The sequence below is a fragment of the Notechis scutatus genome, chromosome 1 (assembly GCF_049901735.1).
Source record: "Notechis scutatus isolate UNSWTSFEM ecotype Mainland chromosome 1, rNotScu1.2, whole genome shotgun sequence".
Classification (NCBI taxonomy): Eukaryota; Metazoa; Chordata; class Lepidosauria; order Squamata; family Elapidae; genus Notechis; species Notechis scutatus.
In genome coordinates this window covers 287576089-287596967 of record NC_142009.1, presented here as the reverse complement: position 1 = coordinate 287596967, position 20879 = coordinate 287576089, and the positions used below count along the sequence as shown (strand labels likewise).

General features: G+C 36.3%; 1 protein-coding gene across 14 annotated transcripts in view; it reads right to left on the bottom strand.

The window, feature by feature from the left end:
- The window catches only part of NPAS3 (neuronal PAS domain protein 3), a 783057-nt gene that overhangs the window by 91648 nt on the left and 670530 nt on the right, over positions 1-20879 (bottom strand). For all 14 annotated transcript variants that reach the window (XM_087951821.1, XM_087951807.1, XM_087951808.1 and 11 more), the window contains one exon: positions 9593-9767. In XM_087951821.1, coding sequence (XP_087807947.1) covers positions 9593-9767 — 175 coding nt within the window. The remainder of the gene's footprint in view (positions 1-9592; positions 9768-20879) is intronic.

The following is a 20879-nucleotide window of genomic DNA, read 5'->3' as shown; positions in this document are numbered from 1 at the left end:
ACATCATCATTAAACTTTAATGGAAACTAAACCATAATAAATTTTAATATTTCCAGAAAAACATATTAGAATAAAAACTGCTGGATCCAAATTGAGGATTATGTTTTTGCCTGATCTGCATTTTTATGTTACCCTTGATGAGCTGGAGCAAATGGGGAGGAAATAATTTCAATAAAAATATGAGATCATTGTATATCTTCCTTTAAAATTCTATTACCAGCGCACAGCTGAAACCTGCTATTTTTTAAAGAGGGATGCAACTTCTTCAATACTGACAACAGTCTGCCAGTCAATAGTTTCTCAAATCTGTTCATCAAACTCATATGTGATTGATGGTTGTTTCTTGATTAAGTTATATTTTTGCAGGATACTTAATTTAGGACTTGGGTAAAGTATAGATTAGTGCATTAGGTGATTAAAGAACATTTGTCTTGTAGGACACTTAAGTCATTTGTTTCTGACACTTGAGAATAAGCTAGCAAAAAGCCACATAATGTCTCAATTCTTAAAAACAATTTAAAACAAAAATCATGTTTATGAAATGTTGGGATTCTAGATTGATCTGTGCAAATTCTTTAAGAATTTGTAGAAAAATGGCAATGTGCATTAAATAATTTTGTTTGTTTATTTTTAAGCCTCAGTTTTGATCTTTCCTTCCTTAATCATAGTAACAGAGATGCCTTCTTCTAATAAATTCCTTTAAAAATTCCTTATTTTGATGGAAAAGATGATTTCATTAAATCTAACCTGTACTTAGAGCAATAGTTTTTCCATCAACCATAATTTATATATGGTATGCTGTGTATCTAAAGTATTATATTGATTAGATATGAGTCAGATTAATAGCTGGTATTTGTCAACATATTCACTGTATATGAAAATACATGTTCGTTAAGTTTATATAGAATGAAATGAAAAAGTTTGGTTCTTGAGTTTAATGAGAAAAATCTACAATTTGAAGGGAGCTAGAGCTACTTTTCCCCTGTAATGGGTAATGCAACTTTTGTACTTCAGCACTGAAAGAACTTGGGGGAACATCAGGAGGAAATCTGCATGATTTCATCTAATTTGTAGCATGTTGTAAAAATAAACAACTCAGATCCCCAGGGCTGTTCCCATCTGGAAATGTTCACAAGCACAAAATTTACATTAAGAAATGGAAGGATGTTGTCTCATACTGATTATAATAACACAGTTACATTTGATTCCATATTCTACCAAACGGTAAAGAATAATGCCCTGTGATTAAGCAAGAATGTTTAAAAAGACCTAATACATATTATATTATATGGAATAGTATTTTGATTTGGGGCACTTCCCCACTGCCTTCTGTTAAGTTATAATCCTTTTGGATAGGAGTCAACCTATTGCTGCTCTGGAGCAATTCCTCCAATTGATTACATTGTTGATTACTTGCAATACAAGTCTCAATTTACCTATAGCAGACTTATAGTAGTTATCCTGTTGGGGACAGTGATATTTAACTGAGACACACAGTTGACATATTCATCCATTTGAAAAGTTATTGCTATCAGAGGAAAAAGCCCTTAACCTATACCTGGACAGAAGATTGGTTACAGTATAGCTGCTACTTATATTATAACACTTTTTAATTTGCAGTCTGTTCTATTGTGTTATTATGTGCTGGTGGAAGAGGCCTCAGAAGAGGGACAAAGCAATGCTTCAAGTTTGCTTTATTCTTGTAAGCATTGGATTGATAAATAGTACTGGGAGAGCGATTTACTTGAGTCTCCAAGAACCCAAAGCATCCTTTTAAAGATCTACACAGCCCAACTAAATAATAGAATCGTATAACACAGAGATTGAAGGGACCTTAGAGATTGTCCACTATTAAAACATCTCTGATGAATGGAAATCCATTTTTTTAGTTTAGATTGCAGGCCCCATGCCATATAAGGTGTTAAAGGTCAAAACTAGCACTTGAATTGAGCCTAGAAGCAAACTGGCAATCAATGCAGTTTGTGGTCCACAGGTTGAAGCTGAAGTTTACTTTTGGCTTTGCATTTTTGGTTAAAATTGTAGCATTTTGTCTGAAAGAACTGGTGCCCCATATTCTATTTGATAACTTTCAGACTCATTAAAGAAGCACATCCAAAAACCGATTTCACAGGAAAAAAATAGAAAATTCATGAATATCAAGAATTATTGTAAGATAATGTGAGGGGTAAGAGGAATATGACCCAGTTCTTACACATCAGATTTTTTGCATTAGTGAACAACTAGATTTAAGCGTCTTGTCCCATATAAAACTTCTGGAAGGGTTTTAAAAATGTTTCAAGCCCATCAGTTATTTTGTGAAATTGAAGCAGCATTCTATGTGAAGGTATCAAAATATTCCCTCTGGGGAGCATATTTGCTCATGTGGAATGGAGGAAACAGAAGCAGTGGGCCATGTCTTTTTCAGTGCTCATTCTATCAAGATACCAACTCTAAGTTCATTTCCCTCATTGCCCTCTGAACAATCTGGTAGACTTGTGGCCTCTAGTAAGTCCTCCAAGCAATTTTGTGCATTCTGCATCAAGGCATTGTCATAGCTCAGGATAGTGCTTGTCAACAATCTGCTGGCTCAGTCAAAGTAGACCACACCAAGAATGCATCCTTGTATCTGCTACTAGGGCAGGGATAGTGTTATACATGCTTCCCACTTCATGAAGTTTGCTGGGCTTTGCTTAAAGATGCTGCAATACTACTGATTCCCACTTCTACTCTCCTTTCCCATCATTCTCCTAGACCCCTCCTAGTAGCTAAGAATGCAAAGATGTCTTGAATGATGGCCTTGAGAATCTGCAAGTAGAAGGATGTTCTGGGACAGAGTTTAAAATCAACTGGCAGCAGGCAAGTCAGGTGGTAGTCCCTGCTCACTACCAGTGACTTTCTCCTTTTCAATAGCTTCTCCTCATCCACCCCAGCCAACAGGAGGGCAGCAGGGAGAGTTAGGTGAACTTTGGTTCAGGTTGACAGGACGAAAGCATGTTCCAGTAGCAAGGAGAGCAAAACATCCCTGCCCAGAGCAGGATGAATGAAAGAGGTTGCCTGCTGCAGCCTATGGAAGCTGCTCTGTGCTGTTTGAAGTTGTGGTGAAGAAATCCCAAAGGTGCTTTTTCAAGAGGCAACTGGACTTTTGTTTTTCTTTGAAGACGTTTTGATTCTCATCGAAGAAGCTTCTTCAGAAAAACCAGACAGTCTAGTTGCCTCTTGAAAAAAACATATTTGGGACAATTATGACCTGGAGGATTGAGAATCCACAGATATGTGGTGAAGAAATTGCTATATTCTCTGAAGATTTCTTTATCCAGGCCTGTTCATCACCTACAAAAGCTGTATTTGGATGGAGGTATAAGGGTGGTCTTTTCCAGTGTTTTTCCAATTTGGCAACTACAGAATTCTGGGAGTTGAAGTCCACACATCTTCAAGTTGCAACATTTGAAAAGCATTAGTCTATTTCCTTCCATGGAAAGGCAGTGATCCCCAACCTTTTTTATGCGCGGCCCGGTACCGGCATCAACTGGGCGCCGCGCAGTGCCCGCATCAGCTGGCGCCGCCATCTTTTTGATGAAAAAGTGCTTCCGGTGACTTCACCGGAAGCACTTTTTCATCAAAAAGATGGTGGCGCCAGATTTTCGTGAGCTTTTCCGGGTAGAAATGGCTTTCTACCGGAAAAGCTCACCGAAGCACTTTTTCATCAAAAAAGATGGCGGCGCCCAGCAACCAGCGGCCCGGTAGGACTTGTTCCGCGGACGGCACGTCCCCGGACCGGTGGTTGGGACCCCTGCATTAAGGGCACCAAATTCTGCCTTTTCATCCCCAATCAGGCTCATAATTCCAGTTTTTGCCCTCAGGCTGGCCACTTTTGATGATGGCCCTACAATTTAGGTGAGGCTTGGGTTGATATTTCAGAACTGAAGAGAAACCCCAAGCCTCCATATTCCCCATGAATCATTAACTGGAAAACAATTGGCAATTGCATTTTTTCTATGTGACAGAATGTATTTATTTAATCATTTTAGCTTGCTTTTGATTCATGTTAATTTGAAAATGAGTTAAATTTGCAGGCATTATAACCTTTTATGAGAAGGTGACACATGCCAAATTAAAGACAAAACATTTTTTCCTTTGCAAATTGTCAATGCTGTATCATTTTTCTTTCTTGGCAGAATTGGGAATAATTTTCAGGCGTAGTTGCCTCTTCTGAGGAGTTAAATCCTGCCAAGTTTCAGATGATTAAAGTTCAAGGATTTTATATTGGTATTCAGCAACAAAACCAAACCAAATATTAGTGTTCTGGTTAATGAAAAATGCTGCCTGTAAAAGGCTGACAAATGGTGAAAGCCCTGTTTCATAGTAGCCCTGTTTCATAGTAAATTTATACTAAATAAGTTTGCATTTAATGGCATAATAGAGCATAGAGAGCAGTGGTGATGTAGTGGTTAGAATGCAGTACTGCAAGCTAACTCACTGCTCACTCTAGGAGTTTGATTCTGAGCGGATCAAGGTTGACTCAGACTTCCATCCTTCGGAGGTGGGTAAAACGAGGACCCAGATTGTTGGGGGCAATAGGCTGACTCTGCTAACTGCTTAGAGAGGGCTGTAAAGCACTACTAAGTGCTACTGCTATTGCTATAATGTGGTACTCTTCATTTTTTCTATGTTTGACTCACTAGAGACATCTGCATCTGTTATGGAAAAAAAGGTTGGGATCCAGCCATTGGTCTAATGAACTAGTCCTCATATAACCCTCATGATGATATGAGTTTGAGATCTTCTGCAATGAGGCACGCTCCTCTATAGGCATTAGATATGCTTATTATTTGTTTAACTGTGCTGTATCTTTATATTCTTGCATGAATAGAAATACAATCAGTCAGTCACATCAGCATTAGTATTTTCTCACCAAACAGCTAATTATGTTTTTGACATTTTGGATTAACTTGGGCCTTAGTTATTCCCTATGAGATCCACATTTGCTATGCATATTTCCTGGCTTTTCCTCAAAGAGCTTCAGAAAAGTGCTGTAGACTATATGGAACGCTTCCATGACATTAATATGATAGTAAAATTAGTCTTCAATTATGTATTCTCTGATATATTTTGCAAGGTAGGTAATGTTAATTTCTAGTTTTAGAAGTTCTGACCCTTTTGATAAATTCCAATAATCCCTTGTCTTAATTCAGTTCAGACACAGATGAAATATAACATTCCTGATAAAAAGCATACTCATCTACAGTTCTACAAACTGTAGATATATTTTATCTACATACATACATATGTGCATGTGTGTGTGTGTGTGTGTGTGTGTATATATATATATATATTAGTAATTTAATTATATACAAATAAAAATGCTGCATTAAAAAAATTTCAACTGCTGTGCCTATTCCTAAGTAATATGACATAGGTTTTCTATTTTTTTTTAATTCAGTGCTTTTGAAAATGGCTGGTTTTTCATTTACTGAGCACTTAACAACAGTTACAATGAATTTATTAGAAGGAGAGTACAGCAATCATAATCCCAAGCCGGCAGAACCATTAAAAGTAATGAAAAGACACAAGCAGATATGCGGAAAGTAAATTAACCATTCAGTCCGAATGGTCCAGAGGTTCCAAGCTTAAATTATCCGGGGAATCTGCTGGAGAGATTCTACATTGGAATGTTCAAATATTGTGCACTAAATAGGCAATCTTTTGTGCTGTTCAGTTTTTAGATTAAAAGAAAACCTGTTTATTCGATAAAAAATTACTTGATGATATGGAGGCTGATATTTCAAGTACAGACTAGAAATTACATGCCTCAGACCAATAATACTTTCTGTAAGTAAAGTTATTTGCATGCCTCGGTCTTCACCCAATTGAAACCCCATCTCAGCATGGTTTTAGGTTTTTTCATTTTATGTCTACCACATTTTTTTCTTTTTGGTAAAGCCTCTTTTGGGTGTCTCCCAGATGATTTAAAACAAGACAATCAGAGAATTGTCTGCTTGAAGAAACATACTTCTTATTATAGTGCCGTACCACTGCTTCTTAGGTTAGCTTAGTCACTTACTTCCTTCTATTATAATGCCAAATGTTATTTAGATTTCAGTCATTTAGTAATGGTACACTGAACACATCAAGCCTTCAGAAAAATTCCATACCTAGTAGTTGTTTCATTTTCATAATAATATGATGATATCCTTTCTCCCATCTTCTCAAATTATACGCACATTTTTAAGCACTGTCTCTAACAGAGACAATTAAACAGTTAAAGAGATGATAATGCACTGAACAGCAAACTTCAAAAACATATTTTTGTGCTATTAAGATAAGAAATTCTAGTTAGGGGTTCTTTAGTGATGTAAGAAGCTTTTAAAAAAGATGACAACTTTTTTTGCAATTTGTATCAGGTATTTGTATTGGTGAAAAGTATTTAGCTAAATCTAGCATCCTACTTTGTTCTTTGTGAATGCAACATAAAATGAGAATCCTTCTCAAGAATGTATATAAGGAGCACAATATTCACAGTATTCATTAAGTTTTAAAGAGATATATGATGAGAGAAAGGAAGGAAGGAAGGAAGGAAGGAAGGAAGGAAGGAAGGAAGGAAGGAAGAAAGAAAGAAAGAAAGAAAGAAAGAAAGAAAGAAAGAAAGAAAGAAAGAAAGAAAGAAAAGAAAGAAAAGAAAATTATTTGAAAAAGTGATTCTAGGAGACATGCTTTGCATTTTCAGATTTAGTTTCAAAGATATTTAATCTTTGTATTTTAGATAAATAGATTCAAAGATGTCATAAAGATAGTTACAGAATTAAATTCACTTTGAGGTTGTCCCAAGAAAATTTGATGAGAGCTATTACTGAATGACCAAACTGGTACTGGAGTTAGGTGATGGTGTCACTACAATCGTCAAGATCAGTGGAAAGTAATAGATACATAAATGCCAAATCCATAACATAAAGAGTAGAAGAGGATTGGATTTGTTTGTTTGTGGAATTCTAGAATATAACCAGATGGAATGAACCAATATGATATCTGGATGAAGAAATCAGGGAGTTTGAAGAAAAGTGAGAGAGGAAATAAAAAGGAATTTGCTTAAAAAATTGATAGCAATGATGAATGGGTTAACACTGTGACAATCAAAAATAAATTGAAAAGGTTTGGCAGGAGACTAACTTAATAGCATGGTATCCATGGGAGCTGGGGTTACATAATTTTCTGAAGATAAAATCATGTGAATCGCAAATAGAATGAAAGGTTAAATAGTTGAGATAACAGAAGAATCCCCACTAGAGCAAAATTTGAGCCCTTCATATTTATAAGAAACATTTTAATACTATCTTTATCAAGAATTACAATAATTGCAGTTGTATTTCAGGTAGTGTGATAATTGTGGAGCGTCATTAAAGTTTGTTTCATTTTAGAAACTCTTTGACTGCAGTTTCCAATCCTTGTTTACAGAATGCAATTCCCACACAATATTATAGACTATATTTGTCTTGTTTCCAGAACTTTACCTGTTTAGTAACAGGAAACAACATCCTGTTGTGCTATTCAACAAGAGAAATCCTATGAAAGTGGAATTTTGGGGGGAGAGGAAGCACACTAAAAGACCATGCAAAATTTAAATCCCACTTGCTCATAAAGAATTTATGGGACCCATGTAAATTATGAAGATTGGAGCAAATATCTCTTGAACTTAGATCCTGGTATTGATGAAGATGAATTTATATTGCAGTAAGATGCTGCACTCAAAGATAATAAATGTTTAGCTCTCTGCTAAACTTACAAAATGCTTTGAAAAATCCCCATCATATCAATTCACAGTATTTTTTGAATATGCACATAGCTTACTAAATCAGCATAGTCAGAAGAGTAAAACCAGTTACTCTGATTTATCTTGTTTTTCAAAGGAAAATCACAGTGAAAAAAGAAAATGTTAAAAAAATCACAATAGCCAAGAATAACCTATTGCATTTTCTTCTATATACTGTAGCTTGGCAAATTAAATGTTTAGCATCTTAAATACTTCATATGCTTAAAATCTTACACCAATTACTTGAAAGTCAGAAACAATGAGTTCAGCAGGCTTGCTTCTGAAGATACATGACAGAAAAAAAATTGTATCAATAAAGCAGAATATTTGTAGCTTAGGGTTGAAATGAGGGATCCTTGAAGTTCTGAGTTTCCTTGTTTTCTTGCAGACGTTTCATGATCCAAACTAGGTAACATGATCAGTCTATCATTGATGATGTTACCTAATTTGGGTAACAAAATGTCTATAAGAAAACAACCCAGCTCAGAAAGCACCAAGGATCAAGAAAGCATCACACAAATGTGTTTTTATCTGTTCTTATATCCCCATAATTATTGCTTGTATAATCCCCCTGCTCCCAAAATTTCCAGTTTTCCATCTGGAAAGGCTTCCATTTAAAAATACACTATCGTTTTGCTGGTTGTTGTGACACTCAACATAGACACTTTAGTTTATTGTTCTTCATAAAATGATCACTAATAAAATACTTTTGTCTTGTGAGCTTGCTTCAAAACAACAGATCAAGTACAATACAAATATATTTAAATAGCAGAAAAATAATTTCCCAAGTAAGCAAATAAAAGGCTTCAAATCAGACTTTGTACTTCATTAAAAATCTTAAACTTCTCATGAGAAAAATTAACATTTAAACTACTGCTGCTTGGCCAAGCACTCCACCACACAAGAATATGAAATATCTCCTCTAAAAAAGTACAAAAAGGACAAAACCACAAATGTGGAACTTCAATTAATTTAAAGCCCCAATCAGCAAAGAATAAATCCTTCGCAGATCTAATTACCAGAGCTCTCGGAAGACCCAGGCCGACCAGCCAATCTTCCTCGTGTTTGAACAGCTTGATGAACTAGGGGACTGATGGATATCAAGTCATTTTGTTTAATTTATAAATGGATTTTCCCCTAATACTTAAATTATCATCAGTACAACACAATGAAAATGGGAACATTCAGAATGCAAAGTCTATAAGAGGCCTGGGAGGAATTCCAATGAGGAATGTCACCTCTGTTCATTCCTCTATACAATTGATCTAATTAAATACTGAGGGTGGAAAGGCAGTTCAAAATGTAGCCGTTACTGTTTTCTTTTTAGCCTTAATTTATCTGTTCACATCTTTCAAGTACCTTCTGATGTTAAAAAATAAGAACTAAGAACTCTACAAGTCCCCAAGACTTTTCATTCTTCAAAAGCTCATATTCATAAAGCTTATTCAGTGATTTTCCTGAATAACAAACAAATGCATTACTTTTAATTCCTGCAACAATAAAAGAAAATGAGATACGAAACCCGAGTCTTTGAAAGAGAAACTACATCGACTGGTACTTTCTGTATGCATTGTTCAACCAAAATTAGAGCTTTGCTATTGTACTTATTAAAATGTCTCTTTATTTCCAAACCTCTTCCTTATTTAATTACTGCTTGGAACCAAAAGCTGCCCTGAATTGTTAAATACAATTAGACCTATTCATCGTCTTTTCACACCGGCAACATGAGCTCAATTATTTGGTTAAGGTACTGCCCACCAACCTACTCATTCTGATTGTAATTCCCACCTGGCTCAGGGGTCTCAGAGTGAGAAGATGAAGATGCTGAGCTGGCTCCATCCTCGGCAGTTCCCTGTGAGAGAAGGCCTCGTCCCGGGGGAAGTTTCATGCCCAGCTGCTCAGCCATCTCCACGTGGTCACCAGGATGGACATAGTCAAACACACTGCTGCCTGTCAGTTCCACCTATGGGGTAAAAGCAGGGGACACGAGAAGAGGAGACATTAATGTAAGTATTTCTTTTTCCATCTAGAATCTATTATAAATGCATCACTACCATCAGTTTTAAAAAGTTGGTAACTTGAGATTTATGTAATGAATATTAAAACAGCTGCTGCTCTCATGTTGAAAATTGTATGTATCTTTTATGCAACGCATACAGTATATCGACTGACAAATAAAAGCTGCATTTTCATTAGATCATTTAGACGCCAAAGCAAAACTCATTTGATTAGAATATGTAGTTTAGCTGCAACTAGCTTTCCAAACCTGTATCCTTAACTGAACCCCAAAATTGATGATTTGCATTAAAAAAAAAGTCAGCTCACAGTTCAAGCCTACAAAAGGAAGGTTTTTTTTTAAAAAAAGATTCAACTTTCTGAATATAATCCTGCACGAAATATGCATACCTTATGAAATCAGCACAACCTTAACAGAATGCAATGGCATCTTGCCAGGCTGTGTGCTATTGGAAGACCCCCACTTACAATTAAGCAAGCACTTTGCTTTTCCCTGATTATTTATTTACTATATTTGTAAATTGCTCCAATCTTATCACTCTGGGTGAAGTACAACATAGTAAAAACAAACCACACACATATAAAGAGTAAAACAATCATGAATAAAAAAAGCAACAGAGAAAGAGAGGGGGAGGGAAGGAGGGAGAGGGAGAGACTCCAATTACACCAATCAGGGGATCTGGGAATACAGCATTCCCTCCCACCCTCAATGATATTGCTCTATGCAGAACTGGAACTTATCTAATTGCTGCTTTAAGGATAAACATGTACTTACAAAGTTCTGATCTAATAAATTATCCTATCAATATTCTAATAAATCATAAAAACAATTGCAGTATATAATGGCATTACTAAAAGGTGTCAAGCACCCTTCAGTCACATGTAGAAATGAGTAACAAGTTACATTAGAATACCTAGTAAACATAAAGTTGAAAAGTGATTAAATTTACAGAAAATAGCTACAAAAAACTATTCATTAGATAACAATATTTTAAAATATAAATATTAGAAGATTACAGCACCTTAATATTTAGAGCAAATTACCCCTATTAAAATAAGGAAGGAAGGAAGGAAGGAAGGAAGGAAGGAAGGAAGGAAGGAAGGAAGGAAGGAAAGAAAGAAAGAAAGAAAGAAAGAAAGAAAGAAAGAAAGAAAGAAAGAAAGAAAGAAAGAAAGAAAGAAAGAAAGAAAAGAAAAGAAAAGAAATCAGAGTAAAATTTAAATGCTGTCATCTTAATTCAGAAGTCCTGCTATATATCATAAGGATAATTTCAAGGTAAACATGGATATTTGGATTGCAACCTGACTTACAAATCACAACTTTTCACTTGTGTATTGTCTCCTTAATTATTCATTAAGACAAATTCAAAGATTTGTGATAGACAACTATTAGTCACAGTGTCTTAGGGTTCAGGAAATCTTACAGTGTGAGGCAGAAACTTCGTTTCACCATTTATTCCCCTGATGACCTGATTTTTAAGAAATCTGATGCTTTATAAAGAGCTAGCTTATACTAAAATTTTACTCTAATGTCATAATTAGCAACAACAACAAAAGGCATTACAGTGTTTTGGTTGTTGGCTATGATAGAGCAAACCTTAATTTTTCTGAATCTCTCTGACTGCAGACATCAAATAAGATTGGAGTATTTTTTAGAGTGAGCTGGACCTTTTCCTGAGTTGTTCTGGGACAAACCTCTAAAGGAGGTATTGAGTAGTTCATAATAAATACACAAATCTTGCCTTTGCCAGTGTACTCTTTCCCAGTAATAGGAAGCTGCTTTCTCTTAGATCAGTCTGTTTTTCACTGAGCTCTATTTTTTTTTTCTGACTGGCAGTGGCTCTCAGACCAAAGCCTTTCTTATCCCCTGTTCCCCACCCAACACAGGTCAGAGATCAACTCTGACTTTCTGCATGCAAAGCATGTATACTCCTGTAGTCCCAGAAGGAGAGCAATGCTGCTATTAGGCATTACTCAACTTTAAATTTGTGTAGACAGTCTCCTTGCAAAGGCAAGTAGCACACTCCACCTAGTGTGTATGTATTTGCATGCATGAAGCCCAATGATAAAGGGAAATTGAGGCTGACATATTATTTCAAGTGGCAATGAAGTGATAAACTCCCCAGAAGGTAGAAGGTAGTTTTAGTCTGCAGCAGGGGTAATCATCTTTTCCCTAAGTAAAAACATTATTTGTCATATAAAGTATCACAATGGAGAAAAGATTGGGTCTGACTGAGTACCATCTTGGATTGCTAGACGCAGGCTTTTACAACCACTAACATTATTTCTCATCTTATTTTCAAATAAAATTAGATCAATAACAATGCAATAGCTACTAAGAGCTAAGGCTTGTTGATGTAACAACAAAGAATTATTACCTAACTTGTCTAGGGCTTTCTAGGGGGTCTTGTTATATTTTTGTTCTAAAATGTCCCAATGCTGAATGAGAACAAATGTGCCTCTAATGTCTAACCTAGCAACCAATCAGATGTCTTTTACCCATGAAATAATTCATTTAATTGGTAATGAAACCAATGCGACAGCCAAATCAAGGCAGCATTAAAAAAAACCTGTAACAAGCAATTAAAATTATTTATTTATGTATTCAATTTCTTTAGCTGCCCATCTCAATGATTCTGGGTAGCTTACAGTTCCAAAAGTATAAAATATTTAAAACAATAAAACATTTTAAAAACAATAAAAATACTTATTTAAGGATACCAAAGCTCCATAAATATATCTAGTTAATTAAAGTACAATTAGAGAGAGTAAAGATTTTAAAGGCAAATCAGCAGGCCATATCAGATAGCCACCGATTAAATGTCAATCAAAACTATTCTGGCTTTTATATTCTGCCCAAACTGAAGATTCAAAATAAACTTCAGAAATATTTAGTGCATGTGTCTTATTGTATATTATATACAATATTTTATTGTATATTATAAATAATTGATCTTCCTTCCTTCCTTCCATTTCTATAGCTGCCCATCTCAGACAGTGACTCTTACAATTGAAGAAAATACACTGCTCAAAAAAATAAAGGGAACACAAAAATAAGACATCCTAGATCTGAATGAATGAAATATTCTTATTAAATACTTCGTTCATTACATAGTTGAATGTGCTGACAACAAAATCACACAAAAATTATCAATGGAAATCAAATTTAGCAACCCATGGAGGTCTGGATTTGGAGTTACACTCAAAATTAAAGTGGAAAAAAACACTACAGGCTGATACAACTTTGATGTAATGTCCTTAAAACAAGTCAAAATGAGGTTCAGTAGTGTGTGTGGCCTCCGTGTGCCTGTATGACCTCCCTACAATGCCTGGGCATGCTCCTGATGAGGTGGCAGATGGTCTCCTGAGGGATCTCCTCCCACACCTGGACTAAAGCATCCCCCAACTCCTGGACAGTCTGGGGTGCAACGTGGCATTGGTGGATAGAGCGAGACATGATGTCCCAGATGTGCTCAATTGGATTCAGGTCTGGGGAACGGGCGGGCCAGTCCATAGCATCAATGCCTTTGTCTTGCAGGAACTGCTGACACACTCCAGCCACATGAGGTCTAGCATTGTCATGCATTAGGAGGAACCCAGGGCCAACCGCACCAGCATATGGTCTCACAAGGGGTCTGAGGATCTCATCTCAGTACTAATGGCAGTCAGACTACCTCTGGCGAGCACATGGAGGGTTGTGCGGTCCCCTAAAGAAATGCCACCCCACACCATTACTGACCCACTGCCAAACCGGTCATGCTGGAGGATGTTGCAGGCAGCAGAATGTTCTCCACAGTGTCTCCAGATCCTGTCATGTCTGTCACATGCTCAGTGTAAACCTGCTTTCATCTGTGAAGAGCACAGGGCGCCAGTGGCAAATTTGCCAATCTTGGTGTTCTCTGGAAAATGCCAAACGTCCTGCACGGTGTTGGGCTATAAGCACAATCCACACCTGTGGATGTCAGGCCCTCATACCACCCTCATGGAGTCTGTTTCTGACCGTTTGAGCAGCCACATGCACATTTGTGACCCGCTGGAGGTCATTTTGCAGGGCTCTGGCAGTGCTCCTCCTGTGCCTCCTTGCATAAAGGCAGAGGTAGCGGTCCTGATGCTGGGTTGTTGCCCTCCTACTGCCTCCTCCACATCTCCTGATGGACTGGCCTGCCTCCATGCTCTGGACACTATGCTGACAGACACAGCAAACCTTCTTGCCACAGCTTGCATTGATGTGCCATCCTGGATGAGCTGCACTACCTGAGCCACTTCTGTGGGTTGTAGACTCCATCTCATGCTACCACTAGAGTGAAAGCACCGCCAGCATTCAAAAGTGACCAAATCATCAGTCAGACAGCATAGGAACTGAGAAGTGGTCTGTGGTCACCACCTGCAGAACCACTCCTTTATTGGGGATGTCTTGCTAACTGCCTATGCTTTCCACCTGTTGTCTATTTGCACAACAGCATGTGAAATTGATTGTCAATCAGTGTTGCTACCTAATTGGACAGTTTGATTTCACAGAAGTGTGATTGACTTGGAGTTACACTGTGTTGTTTAAGTGTTCCCTTTATTTTTTTGAGCAGTGTATATTACAATTAAAATACTAATAGCATTTCAAAGCAATAAAAACAATAAAAACATCAAAATTAAATATACTGAGCACATATTACCAGAGCCCAGATAGTTTGTTGCTCCTCAACCTTGCTCTGCAACAGACAACAAGGGATACCAACAGTATTGCCAGTGGTGTGCTGGTAAATGTATAACAACCTGCTCTGCTGTCTCCATAGCCCCTGCTGTTCCTTGCTGCAAGCCACCAGGCAATCAGCATACTAAATGTCACACCTCAGCTCTATTCAATTGGCTTGCAAACTCCACAAAATTTAATAATCACTTCTTGTAAACTGCCTCTAGCACACCACTGTATATTACTGCATCTTTGATTGGGAATATATTATTAATGACATATAGTGATAGAGATTCTGCACAAATGGTTTTACTCCTTTTTATATAATCAGGTGTTCAGTCTACTGATCATGTGCAGGATAAACTTTTGAAATTTTTGAGCTTCCATTCATTAAAATTGGGGTGAAGGCTTACAAGTGCAACAGGATTGGCTAAATCCGAGGAACAGCTGACCATAGTGACCAGACATTATAAAATGAAGAAACAGACAAATTAGAATTGTCCTAAAGGTGCTTTTTCAGGAGGCAACTGGACTTTCTTGTTTTTTCTTTTGAAGATGTTTTGCTTCTCATCCAAGAAGCTTTTTCAGCTCTGAATAGTAGGGAATGGAAGGAATGGATAATAGGGAATGGAATTCCCCACCATTCCCCACTATTCTGTCAGAACTGAAGAAGCTTCTTGGATGAGAAGCAAAACATCTTCAAAAGAAAAAAAAAACACAAGAAAGTCCAGTTGCCTCCTGAAAAAGCACATTTGGGACAAGCATGACCTGGATGACTGAAAATCTCTACAGACTTTTAGACAAATTAGAATGCAGTATTTTCTTAATAAGAATCTACATCCAGTGGAAAAGGCTATTATTGAGTCTATCATCTGCACCTCTGTAACTGTCTGGTTTGGTTCTGCAACCCAACAGGACAGACACAGACTTCAGAAGATAATTAGGACTGCAGAAAAAACAATTACTACCAACCTGCCTTCAATCGTGGACCTGTATACCACACGAGTCAAAAAGAGGGCTGTGAAAATATTTACTGACCCCTCACATCCCGGACATAAACTGTTTCAACTCCTTCCCTCAAAACAATGCTATAGAGCACTGCACACTGCTGTAGAACAGCTAGACACAAGAACAGTTTTTTCCCAAAAGCCATCACAAATAATTCCCTCAACACTGTTCAACTATTACAAAGTCTGCACTACTATTACTGTTAATCTTCTCATCACTCCTTATCACCCATCCCCTCCCACTTGTGACTGTATGACTGTAACTTTGTTGCTTGTATCCTTACGATTTATATTGACTGTTTCCTAGTATGATTTGATTGCTTATTGTACCCTATGACTTATCATTAAGTGTTGTACCTTATGATTCTTGATGAATGTATCTTTTCTTTTATGTATACTGAGAGTATTTGCACCAAGACAAATTCCTTGTGTGTTCAACCACACTTGGCCAATAAAGAATTTTATTCTATTTTATTCTACCAGCAAAAAGAACTGGAAGCTAATGTTCAGCAAAGCTAAAGCTTTAAGCATAAAGCATATTTTCAATAATTCCTCTTGACTCCACAGAGTCCCTAAGGCATTTTCTAAAAATGTAAAAATGTAAAAATGTAGTGTCTGCAGCTTAGCATTTTGCTTGTCTTCTGGTCCATGGGTCTTATAATTAGATCCAGCCAATATGGCTGTTATTTGATAGGGATGCCCATAACATGCTGCCCCAATGGCCATCTGATGCATACTTACTTGCCATAGAAAACATTATTAAGGTTCTTACATATTTTCTCTTCATTGTTTGTCAAAATTTTGCTTGATGCGATTTATACTTTGTAATATGACATTGTTTAAGAATTTCATATTATAAGCCAGCATGCAAATCTGAATAGAACCATGGACTAAAAAAAGTTCAAATATACGGGTAAATTATATATGATTTGTGATAGACTCCAGCATAGTCTCCAGATTAAAAGTTATTTATGGAATAAGTACTTTAACGACTCAAGGGGCATGGGAATATGGTTTTGATTTGTTTCAAATCCTTATGGCATATAACTTTGTACTGCAGCCAGTATGGCAAGTAGGCTTTATAATTGACCAGTGTTAATAATCCAGACATAGCATTCACCCAGTTGACCATTGCAATATTTTAAGGAAGGAATTTTGAGTGAAAAAAAAATGGCTAGGAACTATCAAATAATTTACTGAACTGGTCCAATGCATTTCCAGGCAAAGCAAGTGTGCCTTTTTAACTATCACTAATTTCAAACAAACAATAATTATAAAGAAATATAAAAATAGACATTTTATTAATTTCATTTGATGTCTCAATTTCTCAAATTCAGTTTAACAAATTACTGCAGTGTGAAACGCTTAGTGGCCATGCTTACTATTAACAGGATTATTGACATATAATCCCTTCTTCCCACGGGGCAAGAATGAATTTGTGACCCTGATTTATGCTTTGTTATCATATTCAATGAAGGAAATGTCGGTGAAGAATAATCCTGTAAAAAGTATATTTAGCAATAAAATAAAACAATCTTTTCACATGCTAATTTTTCTAAAAATAATCATGTCAATTTCAAATGACGGCTTACTGAAACTGTTTATTTTATAAGATTGTCTGCAACTGAAATATGCTTAAAATGCAGTTGGGGGCTTTTCATTTAAAATGCAATTCCTAATTTACACATAGGAGAGACAATTTTTACTTGACACTGTATTTTATTTTAGGCTTGAATGAGTTAAATAACATGCTTTTTATTCATCACTCTTTCTACTGAATTGCTTTTATTTAGTAGCAGGAATGCACGTTGCTAAGGGAAAAGCAAGGTTATGAAATAAGGGTTGCACTTGAATACATGGGGGTTGGCAGAATGGTCTGGTATTAATACATTATTATTATAACATTTATATGCTGTTAAGACCCTTCCAGGCAAGATTTCGAAGTAGCTTTCCTTTTTTTTTTATACCTGTTGGTTTGTTTTGTTAAGATGAAGAAACTTTTAAAAGAAATTGGAAATAACTCTTCCCACATGTGCAAAAGGGTCAGTTGTGGGGCATACAGTAAAGGAAGAGGATACAAGGGTGAAGCAAGAAACAAAGTGTGAAAGAAAGCATCTGTCTTCAGATTTGATGTTTTAGCTTATTTGCTTCTTAAAGTAGTTTATTTCTTCACCAAGCCACTTCTTTTTGCCTATGCTATTTATATACACTATATTCTTATAGGGGAAAGGTCTACTTCATCTAACTAGCAGAAGATTAAATATGAATGAAATCAAGTACAAATTAAATCTGTGATTAGAAAGTGACAGTAAATGACTGAGATGTAAATCCCTATTCAATGATGAAGCTCAGGGAGTACTGAGTAACTTCTCTTAGCCAAGGCCAGAGAAGAACACCCTTCTTCAAGTGAAAGGGGTTACACTTTGCCTTTTAATTTGTTTAGAAGCCACAATGGGTGGGGCTTAAGACATCATGAACTAGCAGAATGGGCAGGGCCTATGTTTGGCCCAGCTGTTTTTGCATTTTTGGGGTGTGGGGTGTGTTTTCAGTTTAGTTCCATAATGGCAACATTGACCATTTTGAGCTGACTTTTTAAAGAGAAAAATGAGTATTTTAAACATTTAAAATGTAAAACAGCCCCCAAGACACATGTACACACACACACACACACACACATACACACACACACAAAACAAATGGACTGAACATTTCATCCCTGCAAATTCAGGAGGGAAGTCTGCGTATGCTGAATTGGGAACCTTGAAATTACAAGCTCATCAAATTATTTTCCACACTATGGGAACATGGGGGAAAATGAAAATATATCCACAGTCTTGAGCTACTGGAAGAAAGGTAGGATACAAATAAATATACAGACTATTGTAACTATCTTTTTTCAGAAAGGTATTATTAGCTCTCTAATTATTGATATAAAAGTGTTGGAAAATCAAGAGGCAATATTAATCAACAAAAAGGTAGATATCTCATCATAAATCATTGTCATTGACAGGATTTCCCCCTCTTTTATTTACAAATTATATTCTACATTAGCCATTAAATTAAGCAGTTTCTAATTAAACATTGAAAAATATTTTGCAATAGAATCAATCCACTGAAATACACTGCAGTTAAAGAAAAAGTATTTACATGATCTACTACTATGCAGCAAATCCCATATAGCATTTCTATTAACAGGTAAGAAATAACAGTGTAGAGAATATGATTTGGCAGATAGAAGCCTTATATTAACATCTACTGATTAATGTGTATGCTTTCCTAGAGCCATAGATATTGGAGTATTAACTTTTCAACTCCTTAGTCACTGCATAGCCTGACTGATTATTGGTTATTTAAACAGAACTTTGACAATTTTTGCATCCCTGCCACATTTGTATCAGGTCTGAGCTGAAGCCAGTTCCAACATCACAGTAGGATCAGGATTGTGTAATAACGATTATAAGGATTCCAAATACTTGCTGTCAAATGAAAATAAAAATACATTGAATTATGGATCAAAACTGGATGAGGTACAAGGGTACAATATAGGACATTGCTTAAGCTGAGATATGATACTGATTCCTCTAATCAAGTATATGTTTAAGCAAGGGATTAGATTAGATGGTCCATTCCAGTTCTATTCTCATTCATTGATTCATATACTGGTAGTGGTTTTCCTAAATTTCAAGTAAGGGACTTTCCCATCCCCTCTGAGGATGCCAAGGACTGAATGTAGGAACTGATTGTTTGTACAAAATGTGCCCTATCTATAAGCTATAAGCTCCCTCTTCTGACTGGGGGATGGACAAAATGGCAGGATCATATTCAATAAAGCTCTGCAGGCTAATAATTTAGAAGTCCCCCCCCCCCCAATTAGTTTTAAGCCTCCTCATAATACTCTACACCAATTCTGAGTCTTTATTAATAAACAAAAATATATCCAGAAGAAATTGTGAACTGACTGCTTCTGGCTTATGATACTCCATCATTTATCTGCTTAAAACCACCGAGACACATTTTTGGAGTTTAGGAGTCAGATATTGCAAATATACACTCAGCCCTGTTGCTTTTTTTTTTTGCATCTAACACTTGCCTGTGTTTGATTAAGAATGAATGAATATGTTGAAATTAAAACCAGAATGTCAACAGGAAGCATGGATTAATTATTGGAATTCAATGACTTCTGAAGCAATATGCTGTTCCTGAAATATCAGATGCACTGCTTGAATGTTTTGCTTGATTCTCAATGTCCTTTGTGATGGCAAGTAGTTGTTTGCTAAATTAAATTTAATACACAAGTTATCTATGTTCTTGAACCAATATTCTCTCAAATATCCCTGACACAGCCACATAATGTCCAGAGTACTGCAACTCATTCATGTTGGGTCCACATTTAAAGATCATCCAAAAGCATTAACTGAGCTAGGTTGTCAAGTGATACTGTGATATGACTGGTGCAATATAGAAACATTTATGTTGTTTTGTTTCTGGCCATTCTTTATTACATTTGTGACTACTGCAGTCAAAAGACTCCGCACAATATAACCATAAGAAACAACAATACAGTACAATGTCTATGGTAGAAACTCAAAATCATTGAATAATGAAATTCAACACAATAGCCCACCAACTCCCAGCCAATTGACACTTCACCCTCCAACTGATTAACTATAATGCACCATCAAGTCAACATCTATTCTTAGGGACCACACAGATAGATCTTTCACAAAATAATCTGTTTCCAACCTGGCCTTTCAGATCTTTCAATGGTGTACTCATCACCATCCATTTTACTGCTAGCCATTCATTTATTTTATCTTTCCCAGTATTATAGACTTCTCAAAATGCCTGGTCTTCACATACCAAAATATACTAATTTGAGACTGGTTCTTTGTGTCACAAGAGATCTCTGGATTGATTTGTTCTATGATTATGTGGTACCTAGAAATCCTTACATGCACATGTATTTTTAGCACTGCAAGTTTTCTTCCTTGAATAAAGGACAAGGCACTAAAATGATAAAGGACAAGATGGAACCCTATGAGATAAGCTAAGAAAATGGCCTAAAAACAAGTAATAATCTAATTGCACCTAATAATCTTTGGAAATGTATCTGGCCATCAACCCCAAATGATTCAGAGACATGGTATTCAAAGCCGTTTGAAATCTACCAAAATCCACAGGGGTGCTTTTCATTCTCATATATTTCCCAGGGTAGGTGATCTACTACTGTAAAGCAAGTAAGAAATAATCCAATATAGAATATAGATTGGAAAAAAGGAAATCCTTGATTAGACAATCATATTTTATATTATACCAAATTCTCTCACACTTTTTATATAAACGTGTGAATGTAAGCACTAAACCTCAC